A 15,578-nucleotide genomic window follows, 5' to 3' on the forward strand; every position below is an offset into this window, starting at 1 on the left:
GTCTTTCTGAAGGAGATTTGGTGAGGGTTAAGGAGGTTGCAGTGTCAGCCTAAAATTTGAATTTCTTTGCTTTTCTTGGCTTGCATTTATTCTTAATCTTAAAAAAGGAATTTTCTGTCTGGAGCAAACTTGTCGGGGAAAGGGAACATTTGTACAGAAAGAGATGTTCTTGGCAAACATTTGCTGTTTTCTTCATATGTTGAAGACTAGAGTGTTTGAATACAGCATTTTTGTTTGTTTGTTTTCCTATGGCTCAGTTTCCCCTCTGCTTTTATAATAATAAAGTACAGTCTTAGGCTCAAGTCAACCATGGAAATGATTAACGAATAATAGCTGACTCATACACACACTCACACACACACTTTTATTCAGAGATGACTTTACACTTTATGACCAAGTCTTTCTAAATTCAGTTGTTATGAACTAAAAGTGTAAGATATTGAGATAATAACTTATACAAATTTTCACAAAATGGAGAGTTGAGTACTGGCTCTTGAGTTTACCCTATCCTAACACTCCAAAGCCCATGATACACAGCCTCTTGCAAATATAATTTCTTTTCACCTTGAAAACATTGTGGTAAAGTTACAAACATTTTCCTTACTTAGAAATTTACATTAGCATACTATTAATGATAGTAAAATGAGAGAGACTTTCCTTTTAAAAGAAATGATGATTTTCTTAATTGCAAGAATAAATATGGAAGGGAAAAGCCATATGAAAATAAGGGTACTTTTGGTCATTAGAAAACTGGAAAGAAAAAGATTACAGCATTAGTAGACTGATTAGCTATGATCACTTCTGAAAATTGTACTTATAAAATGTTAGTGAATTTTTCAATGAATCTGTTAATGTCAGTATTTTATAAAACTCCATATAGCAGTATTAAGAATAAAATCCTGATGTAACCAATGAAATGAGCTTCAATTAGAAAGCTGTCACACAAAGGAAAGAGCAGTTAACAGAGAAATGATTTCCAGGCCCACCTGGCTCTGCCCCTCACTGACGGAGAGGCTCTCTCAAGTCCCCACACTTAGGGGACTTCTGTGTCCTCCTCTGTGAAACTGTTAATGGGGATAGTGGAATTCTAAGTTCCTTCCACTTAGAAAATTACTTGGTTCTATAAAATCGGGAGGCTTCAATACTTACACAATTGAAGCTCTTCATTTCTGCTAACTCAGAGATCATGACAAATGGGGGAGAGGGGGCGGAGGGCAGAAATGATGGCAAGACTCTGCAGATGTGCATCACTATAACAGGTGACTGAGTATCTGAGGGAGAAAGACATGTTGATGGCCCTGTTTGGAAACATTTGCAGAAGTTAGAGTCTGTTAGGTCAGGAATGCCAAGGCTGCCTTTCTGGTGCCTACTTGTCTCTCTTACCCCTTGGTAGGCCTCCTTCTCATCCGCTGGAATATGCCAGCTCAGTTATTCAGCTGTGAAAGCTCCCAGTCATGAGTTTAAAACTGCTTGGTAGGTCCTTTCCTTGCCTGCCCTGATAACTTGATAGGTTCATGTGGCCGCCAAGCATACATTAAAAACCACCTAGACAATAATTGTAATTGTAAGAAAATTCTTCCAGGCATGTTTCATTTTGTGATCATTAGTGATACAATATTTTTTGTGTGTGGGAGAAATCTATCATTATTTTGTTTTGTGTTTGCTCTCAAAGTTATGAAGAAGCCAAAGAACTCGGACCATTTCAGAGCTTCAGATGGAACATTTGGCAAACAGCATGTTTCTGAACACTTTCAAATCATTTAACTGGTTTTGTTAAGTAAACAAAAGGGTAAATGCAAGTTGCTTACCAGTTTCTTTTTCATGCCACTACTCAAATGATCACTGAAAATTAGTCCTCTTAACCTAAGTTTTGTGTTAGACGTTGCTTTCCATACAGAGTGATACTGTCATCTCTACGAGTTTTTGTTCTTAGTTAAGAAAAAGCTGTTTATGAGGCTCATTATTTCTCTTCCATTACATAATGGGTTAATTCTGGGAAATGGATCATATTTAACTTTAAATCTTTATATTCTTTTCTATAAGACTTTTGTAGTACAGAATCTGTCTTGGCTAAATTTGGAAACAGAGTTTTGGAGAATGCAAAGTTTTTTAATAATGTGACACTAATCTAGTATTCCTTATTGTGTCAAAATCCCCATTGGATTGAATTAAGGTTTACATGAAATATGCTAAAAAGGCAAATCTCCAACATGCTAGGATTCCAAGAAGCTAGGGAAGAGATGGTTCATACACTACATTCAGGGAAATTATCTGCAAATGCTTTAGTTAACAATACCTTAAGTAAAGCTTTTATAGAAATAAAGCATAACTAATTTAATAACAGTGCTTTATAACTAATTTAATAACAGTGCTTTAAGTCTAAGAATAAAATTCATAGAACATAGAATATAACTGAAAATGTCTTCTAATATGCCAGCAACACTGTATTCCTTCATATGCAGAGGATATGAAAGCAATGAGCATCATTATTCCGTAAGTGACCTAATAAAAATATTGGGAGTAGGAACACATTACGGTGAGTGTTAATGTCGTAGGATATTAGGCACCTCATTTTTTTAAAGACTTCACCTGGAAAGAGGTTAATTTTGCTTTACAGTGGCTGGACACTTATGTTAGAATAATGGAAACTAATTAGAGGCAATACTAGCCATAGTATCATATTATTCTTTATGAGTTGAAATTTAAAGTGGTTCAATATATGTAGAGTATATGTGTATGCTAAATAGTTGTATATTATACTGTGGGAAGTGTTAAAGTAAGTCAGCTTTTGAATATTACTAAGTTATTTACAGAACAAGAAAAGACATTTGTACTCAACTTTTTTAAGCCACTGGTTATTTTTCCAGACATCAACGAATGTGAAATTGGAGCACACAACTGTGACAGGCATGCCATATGCACCAACACAGCAGGAAGCTTCAAATGTAGCTGCAGCCCTGGCTGGATCGGAGATGGCATTAAGTGCACTGGTGAGTTAGAAAATAATGGAAATTGCTTATCATGGTCTTCATGGATGATAAATATCAAAATATTAAGTCTGTGAAGAAAAATTTGTTTTTGCATTATTGATTTTAAACATCACACTTTCTTTAAATGATGTAACCTTTTTCTTAAGACCTGGACGAATGCTCCAATGGAACCCACATGTGCAGCCAACATGCAGACTGCAAGAATACCATGGGGTCTTACCGCTGCCTCTGTAAGGAAGGATACACAGGCGATGGTTTCACCTGTACAGGTAGGCTTTACTGGAAGCAGCTGTGAAAACATCAGTCAGGAAAAGTGTTGCACATCTTTCAGATCACCAGTTCTTTTCTGAAAGCTGAGTCAATGACAGACAATTTTTAACAGAAATGATTAGTTCTTTGAAACTAGATTCCCCCCAGGTCAATTAGGAAAACCTCAGAAGCTAACTCCGCAAATGTGTTATACCATATATATAGTGATATCATTAGTTTAAAACAACTCACACTCCCTGTGGATACCTTTATATTCTTGTGCTTATTTCTGTTTTCCACACCAAATCCACCATGAGCTTCCCATAGGAAGCTATGTAAGAAGGATAAAATAAAGCAATAGTTTCAGCACATAGATGTTCTGGATCAGGTTGAGTAAACAGTACATATTTTTCTCCCTCTCACTATCATCATCGTCATACCACATTGGTATAAGAATTTCATGTCTGCTTTGTTGGAATTCATTCACTTGCAGTTTTATGATATATTAATGACATTTTCTTCTTGGCTGTAATTAATAGCCATTGAATTAACATGAACTACTACATATTAAATATACATGATTAGGGACATGATTCTATAAAGTATATACATACATACACTTACATATAACATGTATGTACAGGCAACACTTTTTATTTCAGGACTTTGGTATCAAGATGGTAAAGCCCATGGCTTATTGGCCATTAGATAGTATAGCTTCTCATACAACTTTCAAAGCATTAATTTATCCTAAGAACTTTGCTAATAGGTAAAGACTAAGTTTTATGATATTTCAAACTGGTTTTTAGTCTGGTGCAGTGAACTTTTGTCATGGTAAAATTCCTAATTCTTTTTAAAAAATATTCACAGCTTTATGTATTAGGCATGTGTGGTTCATGTGTTTGATATTTGCAATGCCTGTGATTATTAACAAAACTGGGTAGAGATTAAGCAGACAGGAATTTTTGCTTGACTTTCTAGTTGCTATTCTTGTTTTTGCAGCCCAGCTGAGCTGAGAAACAGGCACAAACCCTGGCCTGTTATTTATTTCCTATCATGGACGTGTCCTCATATGGATGACTGTTCTTGAAAAAGCCTTCGTTTATTCAATTGACTGATTATTCATTTTACATCATTAGGGATAATTTAGCATGCAGGATTCTGAATTTGAATCCCACCTTCCTGTTCCTTGAATATTAATATTAGCATTCAAAAGAGAAGAACAAATGAGTTTAAATGTGTCAAATAGAAATAAAGACAAAACATCCTTACCCTCAGGAAACAAGACAGTCATAAAAATGGCTGGCCCTGGGGAATTGGGGAGCTCCTAACTGAGGAAGAGTAACCCATGTTTCTTTCTGGCTGCAGATATTGACGAGTGCTCGGAGAATCTGAACCTCTGCGGCAACGGCCAGTGCCTCAACGCCCCGGGAGGCTACCGCTGTGAATGTGACATGGGCTTTGTGCCCAGTGCAGATGGGAAAGCCTGTGAAGGTGACTGATGGGGAGGCCGTTGCCAGCCTTGTGGGGCCTGATGATATTAGGTTATTTAAACATTCCCAATTTTTTTTTTTTTTTTTTTAAACTGAGGTGTGTTTTGGCTTCACATCTAAGCTTGACTGTCAATTCAGTTTGTGGAGCGGTTAGGTCTCCAGCTGGGCCAGTTCTCTGTGCAGAGAAAATCTCAGCTCCTTGACAACAAACCGCACATTGAACCCCAGCCTGATGATCGGCATGTGTACGTCCTGTTGGTCATAGGAGAGAAAGACCCCCAAGTGTGGTTAACTCAATGCAGTCCATGTGTCCCCATTGCTGGGGTAAAGCACTTAAGTGCAGGTCCCCCAAGGATGTCCTGTTGGAAGATTATCTTTAAATATGGAATCACAATTTTTAATCTCTGCCAGGATTTGATTTCTAGAAATAAAGGCCTTAAAATAATGGCAGAGTAGATAGTCTTCTCCACAAGTAGAATAATGTCTTTGTGTATGTCTTCACAGTGGTTTCTGAATATCTAACATATATGAACATGGAACAGTCTTCTGCAAATCCATTCAGTAGGGAACCTTTTGGGATAATATCCTATGTTACGATGTCTCTTAGAGACAGTGTTTCTGTCTTTGAGGGTTTGCAGGAAGAGTCCTGGAAATCTGTTCACTGGGAATGGGTCCCATTAGGAAACAGAAGATTCTTCTCTTTACCCACACTTGTCAAATTTAAACACATTATCCCTCGTTGAAAAGAATTGGTGACTACAATGAGCAAATAAGATTCCAGTAGAAATAAACAAATGGTAAGGATTGACAGAAATTTAAGCAAGACCCTGATTAATGACTTAGCTAATAATTGTTCCTTGTTAACAAGGCATTAACTCAAAAGCAATCTTAATTCACTCATACATTTCTGTGTAATTACTTTTCTTTGTTATGGAACCATTGGGTGCTCTTTATACAGTTTTTACTAAATATGTGAAGTTTGATATAAAAATTCCTGTGAGGCGAGGAACCAGATTATGCTTTTAATCACAGGCCTTGTGCCTTGTTTACTTTTGTTGCTCTGAACTTCCAAGGAAAACAGATACTGTGCCACTTCTAGTAATATAAATAGGCACAGTGAAAGTTGTGCTTCTTTTAGTGGTCTAAGGCCAGGTTTTGTTTGTTTGTTTGTTCTTAATATAAATCATCGCGGGCACAGCGCTCATGGCTATTTAAAGCTAGTCTTAAGGCTGAAATCATGCCTGTGTGTCAATTGCACAAGCCTAATGTTAACAGGAAGCAGTGGTAGAGCCCTGGAAGAATCATCTACAGCTTTTAGCTCTCCATCAGCAATAAACACCGACTACAGTAGTGTGCATGCAAAGGATTATAAAAGAAAGTTATCAGGCAGCCTTTTAACCCACAGCAAAAAACAGTGAATACGTAGATGAAAACAACCAAAGAATTTAGTCTAAGGTGACCTGTTTGGCTCTTTCTTTACAAAAGTAATGTGAAACTGTGTGAAACACCATAAATAAGATACATACATATAAAGTGCCTAGTACACTGCTTGGCATATAATAAGGGCTAAATAAAATAATTTCTCACCAATGAGACTTCCCTGTACATGACAAAGCATCTGAAAGTCTACGGGAGAAACACTTAGATTGATGTCCAGTAGTCTTCCTTTTCTTAAGAATAACATCAGCTGCCTAATTACATTTATATTAGGCAGCTTCCTTAGTGAAAACTATATTTAACTTCTCCCCTCTTTTATCACCCTCACCCCCACCCAAGATATTAATGAGTGTGCCCTTCCAAACATCTGTGTCTTTGGAACTTGCCGCAACCTTCCCGGTCTCTTCCGCTGTGAGTGTGAGATTGGCTATGAACTGGACAGAAGTGGCGGGAACTGCACAGGTAAGAGATCCATTCGCATCAAATCTGTTCCCAGGTCCCCAGGGTACCTGGCTGTTGGGGCTGTCTGGGACCCAGAGGGTAAACACAGAGGAAAAGAACAGCAAGGATGAAGCATTGGAAATCACAGAATAAATTTCCTCAGATCTGGAACTGATTAGATAGGAGTGATGCAGAGGGGAACAGTCGAAGACAGTTAGGGGAGCAGAGTTTGGAGCCTTAAAATCAAGTTCGCAGCTATAGAGGAATGTTTCAGGGGTGCTTAGCTGTAAGGCTTCTCAGTCATTTCCTTTTCTCCATGGGTATATTTTCTGAAAGTTCCCTTTCAAAGTCATGCTCTGGGATCACGGGTTTGCTCCTTGCACTTCTCCTTGGCAATACACGCATCTTCCCGCCGTACCCTACCAGTGGTCACCAAAGGACATGGTGCATAGAAGTCAGCTACCCATTTCTAGTATAAAAATCATTTCACTTTAGAACAAGGGACTCTCAGAGAATATAATAGAAAAACAAATTGGAAAAGCTGTAAGCACCCAGTAGATGGCCGCTCCATTTGCTTTGGCACTGAGTTGAGACTTTGAAAGTCACTTGCGATTCTCTTTCCTCGTCCACCTTTCAGGTCGAGGCTACTGAGAAAACAGGTTCCATTCTGCATGGGCTCAGGATTTTCTGGAAGAATACATACTTTCCCGCCACCTAAGCCATGACTCTGTGGCCTAGACCTGCCCTAGACCAGTGTGTTCCTCGCCAGACATGGATCAGATTCTTCCCTTGGTTTTTCTAAAAATGACACCAAGCTGAGTGTCTAGCTTAGCTAAGGAGGTCACCTCTCATCAGGGCGCCAATAATAAGCATCATTATTTCCAACCTCACTTCAGTTAGTCTGGCCCTGTTCATCCAAGTTCTCATGTGATTTGAGCCAGCCGCAGGAGGGTTCCCAATTCCAAGAGAGGATCCAGGGAGAAACTGTCATTCCCAGTCCCCATTGCTCATCTCCCAATCAGTTTGTCATTTCTTGAGTATTTCATGAGCATTTGAAACAGACAAAAGGATTATACAGGGGTGGAATTTGCCAAAACCCATGTCCTAAATATCTGGAATTCTGTGCATAGTTTTGGAATAGAAACTGAAAGGGAAATATTCTACCCAGCATCACTGATGGGGAGAAACTCTTAGGAGGCTCGAAACACACCAAGCCTCCTGCGTGTGTGTGCATTTACACCCTGCTACAGGGAGGCAAGCACCCCCTGTGGGGCAGGCAGCAGAGGTTGTCTGCTCTGAGGGTTCCCTGGGACATCTTGCTCTAATTTTATGAAATACAAGCCACACATATTAAATATATTTTCTTAAAACCTGCGTCTGAATTTTTGGTTGACCGAGGTCACAGCAGTGTTTTGCCCTACCTTGACTGGAATATTTTCCCTAGTTCCAAAGTTATATTTCATCCTGATGACAAATTTGAATGCTGAATGTGTTCCAGGGGAAAAAGACCAAAAGACCAAAGACTATGACGTATTTCCTTCCTGAGGGGTTCTATTTCAGAAGTGGAAGGGTGTATTTCTAGGTGTCATCAGAACTGGTAACTCTGAAAAATTCTTGCTCAGAGCCCTAGATTTGGCCCTACCATTCTCTGTTGATATGTGCCCTGCATTGGCTCAGGCGATGATTTGGCCTTTGATGCTTGGTTTTAGATGTCAATGAATGTCTGGATCCAACTACGTGTATCAGTGGGAACTGTGTCAACACTCCAGGCAGCTATACCTGTGATTGCCCACCAGATTTTGAGCTGAATCCAACTCGAGTTGGCTGTGTTGGTAAGATCTTAAAAACTTTTCAAAGAAGCATACTGTCTATTATTTTTAAAGCAGCATTTAACATTTCTTTCTCAAATTTTTTTAAAAGAAGTCAATAATGTAAAATTTTAAGCATTTCCGAAATCGGGTTCACACATCCAGGTATCCTTTCTATAGGTAAATCCGCAGTGCACACTCTTGGGCACTGTTTAGTTTCTGAGTAAAGGTAAATTATGGGTTTCAAACAGTTTCTGAAGTGGGTTTGAATTTTCAGCCCTCGTGTAGAAAGAATCTGCCTGAAACTTTTCCTGTTTGTGCCTGATAAATAGATACCCGCTCTGGGAACTGCTATTTGGATGTTCGACCTCGAGGAGATGATGGAGATACAGCCTGTAGCAATGAAATTGGAGTTGGTGTCTCCAAGGCTTCCTGCTGCTGTTCCCTGGGGAAAGCCTGGGGTACTCCCTGTGAGCTCTGCCCTCCCGTGAACACATGTAAGTTGGCATCCTCTAGGTTATTATTAATCCCATTCAGTCCAGTTCCCCTTTTTAGATCCACAGAAGAGAAGCTCACAGGGAGGGAGCTGCCACTAGTTTCTACTCTTATTTACTTTGTAGGATTAAAGAAAATCGTGTATGCAAAGCACCCAATACAGAAAGGAGATAAATCCTGACAGCACTGTTGAAGGACCCCACTCTCAATTTGGGGTCAGAAAATGGCCCTTGAGGTCTTGCACTTAAAGGTCAGGTGGGGCAGGTAACATCTCACTTCTTTCTGAGTGCAAAGCAGGTAGCATTGTTTTAAAGAGGATTTTCCAGTCTAGGTTATTTATATCATATTATTTACTTTCCAGGGACACAGTGATTGAGCTTGTTCCTCTTGTCATCCACTGGTTAGTTTCAGAAGCTCTAGAACAGAATCAGAATGTCCCTGGGTGAAGGAGAAGCAATTAGTTAGGCAAATGTGAAATGCAAGATTATTCCATTCTTACGGCTTCAACGAAAGTTTTAGAATGTGTTTTTGTTGTTGTTTGTTTGTTTGTTTGTTTGACTGAAGTGACAGGAGCTTATTGGCTTATGGTTTTGGAGGCCAGAAGTCCCAAGCAAGGTCTAGACAGGCCGTGCTTTCTTCTGAAGTCAGTAGTGTTCTGGGTAGAATGTGATTTTAAGGAAATAAATACTGAAGCTTCCAAAAAATAAGAGGCTTCCCATTTTTCTAAGGGTGTCCTGTGTTACGATTTCAGAATCATATGGCAAAGTTAAATGACTGTTACTCATAGGGTATAGTGGGATAGGTATTGATTGTTCCCTTGACAAAGGGCCATTTATTCATTTCTTCTAAAAGTATTTGTTGTATTCCCTGAGTATGCACTTTGAGAATGCAAGGATAAATTAGACTAGATCCTGCCCTCTTGGAGCATACCATCTAGTAAGCAAAACAGGAGATATACTTCAATGTAGGACTCAATAAGTACCCTAAGAAGACAGAGAAGAACAGTCACAGTGCCATGATTAGGAGAGCCTGGTTTTGTAGAAAGAACACACCTGGTTTCAAATCAGGAAGCTAACACTTGCCACCCATGTAACCTCCGTCAAAGTATTCAACAAATGTGAGTTTCCTCATTTGTAAAATACCTCATAGGATCAAATAAAATCACAATGTAAAGCACCCAGCACAGGAATGCTTGTCTAGCAAGCAACTCCTCTACTCTGCTCTGCAGAAATGAAGGTCAGTTTGGGTTGGGAGAGGGTAGTGACAGCTTAGTGGATTTTTGAATTGGGGTTTGAAGGAAAACTGGACTATGGAAAAAGAGACTTAAAAAGAGTACATGATTGCAGAAAAAGGGGAAGAGAAAAAGGAAAAGAGGAGAATAATTAATTTCGTTGATGTAGAAAGAAGTAAATTAAAATTTTTAAGTGGAGGAGTCAGCTCTATAGCTTAATAATGGTTAGCAAAGCAATAGAGATCCACCACACCTCAAATCTGAATCAGAGCAACTGTAATATATGCATATGTAGAGTTATGCATGTATACGTATAGTTTCTGAAAGCCGAAACAGAGATTATCACTTTTGGAAAGAACGCAATGATTATGAAATAACCAATTCTCACAGAGGCTCACCAGGCTGACACAGCAGATTAGGGTCAGTCTTAGTCATGTGTCCCTGAATGTCACAATGCTGGTGGGTGGCACTGAAATACATGCTTTTGAATGAAATAGTTGGGTGGAAGAATTAATGAGGGAAATGAAAGGACAGTGTAGGAAGGTGTTAATGGAAACCAGAGGAACCAGTATTGCCATTGGTAGAAACAGAGGGACAACAAATATCTCAAGTTGTAAAGGAGAAAAATGGGATGGGAACAAGAGAGACCCACTCTTCCTAAGCTGTCTTTGGAAAGGGTTTTGAAGACAGGCCGATTAACATTATTAAAGAAAGCTGTAATTCTCAGGAAATAAGGCAAACAAAACAAAATTGGAGGACTTTGTGAGAAAATAAACAGGGAACAAAGATTTTTAGAAGGAAATGGTGATGGAGATAGGAAATGAAACAGTTCACGAGAATGTAAGGCCAAGAGAGTAGGTGGAGGGTTTGCAGACTGAAATAGTTGCCTTATATTTGGCACACATAGTAAAAGCCATTTGAAAATTACCAGTTTACACAAAAATGATAACTGGCTTCAGATGAGTGGGGCATCTGCTAAAGATCCCTGAAAATGAACCTTTCCAGTTAGATATGTGAGTGTTTTTCTTGAGGGTACCATTTCTAGAAATTTTAGATGTAAAATAACTCAATGTCATTCTTGTTTCTATAGCTGAGTACAAAATCCTTTGTCCTGGAGGAGAAGGTTTTCGACCAAACCCTATCACTGTTATATTGGAAGGTAATTTTATTTCCTTTATTTTAAAGAGTGCACATTTTGAACTTTCTTGGGTGTATTTACAGTGCTGAAAAAAATGCTCTTGTTTTCATTTTGGTAGATATTGATGAGTGCCAGGAGCTGCCAGGGCTGTGCCAAGGGGGGAGATGTATCAACACGTTTGGTAGTTTCCAGTGCCGCTGTCCAACCGGTTACTACCTGAACGAAGATACCCGAGTGTGTGATGGTAAATGGCCCTTCCGAGTGATAAATTCTTCAGAATATTGAGAACTGCCCTCAAAAACCAGCATGCAATTGCCAGGAAAACTGGATACTTCAGCATTAATAGCACAATGGTCTAAACCAGAACATAACCTGGTCAATATGTCACACATGTGGCAGTGGCTCAAATGTTGCTAAAATGATGTCATTTCCAGTAGGCCCTAAATCTTCCTCTTTCCCTGAGAAAAATGGAGTTTTGTTATCTTGGGCCATAGTCCTGTTCATGCCTACAAAAAAGTTTTCCATGTTCTTAAGAAAAGCTGTTTTTTATTAGTATGGCACCTGCCTCATTTCAGGGACTTCTCTGTTCGGGTCAGCTCTGGACTCCTTCTTCCTTTCTTCACCACTCACCATTCATTTAAATGAACTTCTCTTAGAAAGCAGTCCATTCTCCTTTATGATGTAAGTGTTGGACCCATGTATTCTGAGTTACTAGAAAGACAGAGAATATTGACCACTTTTAGGTTTCAGAGCACTTGGGCCTGGATTGGGTGTGGGAGAAGTTTTTCATCTGCATAAGGAGTCACATGACTAGTTAAGAAAGAGACCTGCTTGTATTCCGCATGAGAAATAGTCCCTGGCTCTCCAAATGGCTCATTAAGTGGTTGAGTATTAGTTAAGCATCACAATATATATGATGCAGCTCTAAGAGTCCATGGAGTCAGCAAAGTTAGAATAAACCCCTTTGTTTGAAAATGGGGAGTGGGGACAGGGGTGTGAAATCATACTTCCAGGCTGCCTTACAGATACAGGTTCTTGAAGCCAGTCGTTGATGGCTTTGGGACGTATCATATCTTCCCCTGGATTTTGTGAACGTATGGAGTACATAGCTGTCTTTCTAAAACATATTTGACAATTATAATTTCTCCATATTTATATCTCTGCATGTCTTTGAGACTGTCATAGACTCATTTATTAGAAACTCATATCAGAAGGCAAGAGTTGCTTTTCTGAAACTTCTGTCCTAAAAATGCACACATTAGCACATAAAGGGACACTAATCAGGTAAACACCTATTTTTCTTATGGGGATTTCAAAGTGCCCTGTACATATTCTCCTCCACTGTCAACATTTAAATTGACATTGAGTATCAGGCTGTTCTAAAGAGTGAAGTGTTTGAATTAGCATACCACTTCTCTTTGGATTATAGACGTGAATGAGTGTGATACTCCCGGAATTTGTGGTCCAGGGACATGTTACAACACCGTTGGCAACTACACCTGTATTTGTCCTCCAGACTACATGCAAGTGAATGGGGGAAATAATTGCATGGGTAAGTCCAGACTTTTCTTAGTAATGCATATTTATTCCTCATCTGCAAAACAATAAGGAGCCTACAAGTCCAGCAGTTAGTCCTTAGTGCTATGTGACTCAACAAACTGAGTGTTGCCATCCCTTAACTGTCTTTTTGAGAGCCTCCTCCCTTGTAAACCGTAAGTTTGGCATTTTGTCATCACCTCTTATGTGTGGTTGGGAGTTTTCTTTAAAATGTAATTTCGGAAAATCCCAAACAATGGTTTAATAGTACTTCTTTTGTTTGACTCTTGGGTGTATCCTTATACAATTATATTTACAGCACTGACCTACAGTATTAAAACATCATGAGTCGGAATTGAGAAACTTACTGCCAGATAGCAGGGGAGAATTGTTACTAAGAGACTGGGCAGAGAATCATGTAAAGTTTATTAATGCTACAGCTACGTAATGACTTAGTTCTGTGGGACACGATACCAGGGAATACATTTCTTGAAGTACTTTTCTTGTAGCAGCATAGGTAGATGAAAAGTTGTCTAAGAAAGGGCTTCTCCTGACCTGATCAAAAAATCAAGTTAGGTTGCAGAAGACTCTTGAACTCTCTCTTTGAGTTTCCTTGTGCTTTCCCCACCATATCGCCAATCCTTGTCTTCCTCCTTTCCTCCAGATATGAGAAGAAGTTTGTGCTACAGGAACTATTATGCTGACAACCAGACCTGTGATGGAGAACTGCTGTTCAACATGACCAAGAAGATGTGCTGCTGTTCCTACAACATTGGCCGGGCCTGGAATAAACCCTGTGAGCAGTGTCCCATCCCAAGCACTGGTGAGTTTTAGCTTCACCATTACCAAAAATGTTGGCCAGTAAATTGCCCATGAACTGTTGGGGAAATCAGTCTCAGCAAAGGAAGAAAAGGATGCATTGTTTAAGTTCAACAGAAAAAAAAATAACACACAGAGGTGAGTATTTAAATTCAGAGCTGATCCTGGTTACTTCCAGCTGTAAATTGAGTCAGAAAATATGCTTTCTAATTTAGATACCACTTCATTCACCAGATTTGTAGACTCAGCATATCATACAAATATAAACATGATGATCATCATTTGGAGTTTGCCTTATATCTAAAAAACTGGGAACATCAGGCAAACCAATGTGACGTTAAATGATGCATAATTCCTATTATTCAGCTAGTTTTGTTCCAAAAAGAATTTAAAGGACTCCATAAAGATACAAATGTATATAAGAAATAAACATAAGGTAAATGACAAACAAGGGGGAGAAAATGAAGCAAGGATAGTACACAGAATCCAAGTTTGGAATTTCTACATACTTGCCAGAGATAAGGAATAACTTTGGCTCCAAACTTTCTAGCACCCCATATAAAAAGGGAGACATGGTAAAGATTCTTAATCACCATAAAGTAAACTCACCATTAAAGGAAAGAGCAACTCTTGTGAATATTGAGACCCAAAAGAAATTCCTTCTTATATTCTCATAAGAAAGACTGTATGATTTTTTTTTTTTTTTTTAAGTCTGTGTTACATCCTTGGAGTAAATGAGATGAAGACTTCAGGTCACTGGTCCTGTATCATGCAGTATATGATTAGCCCTTGTATGACAATGTCACCATTTATTAGTGTTATAATTGTGTATTAAATGAACTATCATGCAAGGTACAGATTAAGGTATTCTCTAGCACCTACTCATTCTTCACTGTGATGTGTAAAATACCAAATCTGTTGTCTGGCACCACCTGACAATGCATGCAACAGATCATTTTTTAGTAAAACATATCATTTCATCCATTGTTCACTTGAGATGTAATGCAACAACCATCACTTAGAACTGTTGCCTCTACCATATGAGATGTCTCTAGTCCAGGCGGTTGGCAAACTGCAGCCCATGGGCCAAATGCAGCCTGCCACCTGACCTTGTATGGCTCGCCAGCTAAGAATGATTTTTACATTTTTAAATGGTTGGAAAAAAATCAAAACAATACTATTTCATGACGTGAAACTTACATGATCTTCAGATTTCAGTGCCCGTAAATAAACTTCATTAGAACACAGCCCTGTTCATTCATTTACATATTGTCTATGGCTGCTTGTGGAGCAGAGTTGAGTAGTTTTGATAGAGACTGTACAGTCCACAAAGCCTAAAGTATTTACTACTTAGCCCTTTAAGAAAGCATTTGCTGGCCCCTGATCTTGACTAATGGTCTTCAGACCTTCTGATCATACATGCCATCAGTAAAAAATCCAGGGGTTAAACATGCTTGACATGTGTTTCTATATGCAAATGTATATGTGTATATGTCTTTATATATGTTTTCAATTATATTGAAAAATACATTTGTTATTTTCATAAACTGTTCTATTATATTAAGTACATTATAAAATATATACAAAATTTTGAATTTTTCAAAGGATTAGATTTTTCAAATAAAGATGAAAGTTCTAGTATTTTCTTTTGTATCCTAATAAATCATTGCACATTCCCCTGGGGACCCTTTATCTAGATAAACATGCGCTTTCAGAAATGTCTTAGTTTTATGAATCTATACTTTCTTAGTATACAATGCAAGATTTCTTCTCCATGTTCTATATTGACCAAATTCAGTTACGGCTTTTCATTAGCTGTGAAATCTGCATACATTTTAGGAGTCCCTGAACTATCTCTAGATGACCAGTGTCAGCTAGCACAGCACTTGTTGGAAGGGGAGACTCAAACTAATGAAATAAAGCACCAGGAGAAGAGTATGT

General features: G+C 38.7%; 1 protein-coding gene across 2 annotated transcripts in view; it reads left to right on the forward strand.

The window, feature by feature from the left end:
- The window catches only part of FBN1 (fibrillin 1), a 250,836-nt gene that overhangs the window by 188,551 nt on the left and 46,707 nt on the right, over window positions 1-15,578 (forward strand). For both annotated transcript variants that reach the window (XM_037834045.1, XM_037834046.1), the window contains 10 exons: window positions 2,868-2,990; window positions 3,137-3,259; window positions 4,608-4,733; window positions 6,509-6,631; window positions 8,320-8,442; window positions 8,751-8,915; window positions 11,235-11,303; window positions 11,401-11,526; window positions 12,712-12,834; window positions 13,483-13,641. In XM_037834045.1, coding sequence (XP_037689973.1) covers window positions 2,868-2,990; window positions 3,137-3,259; window positions 4,608-4,733; window positions 6,509-6,631; window positions 8,320-8,442; window positions 8,751-8,915; window positions 11,235-11,303; window positions 11,401-11,526; window positions 12,712-12,834; window positions 13,483-13,641 — 1,260 coding nt within the window. The remainder of the gene's footprint in view (window positions 1-2,867; window positions 2,991-3,136; window positions 3,260-4,607; window positions 4,734-6,508; window positions 6,632-8,319; window positions 8,443-8,750; window positions 8,916-11,234; window positions 11,304-11,400; window positions 11,527-12,711; window positions 12,835-13,482; window positions 13,642-15,578) is intronic.

The sequence above is a fragment of the Choloepus didactylus genome, chromosome 4, assembly GCF_015220235.1.
Source record: "Choloepus didactylus isolate mChoDid1 chromosome 4, mChoDid1.pri, whole genome shotgun sequence".
Classification (NCBI taxonomy): domain Eukaryota; kingdom Metazoa; phylum Chordata; class Mammalia; order Pilosa; family Megalonychidae; genus Choloepus; species Choloepus didactylus.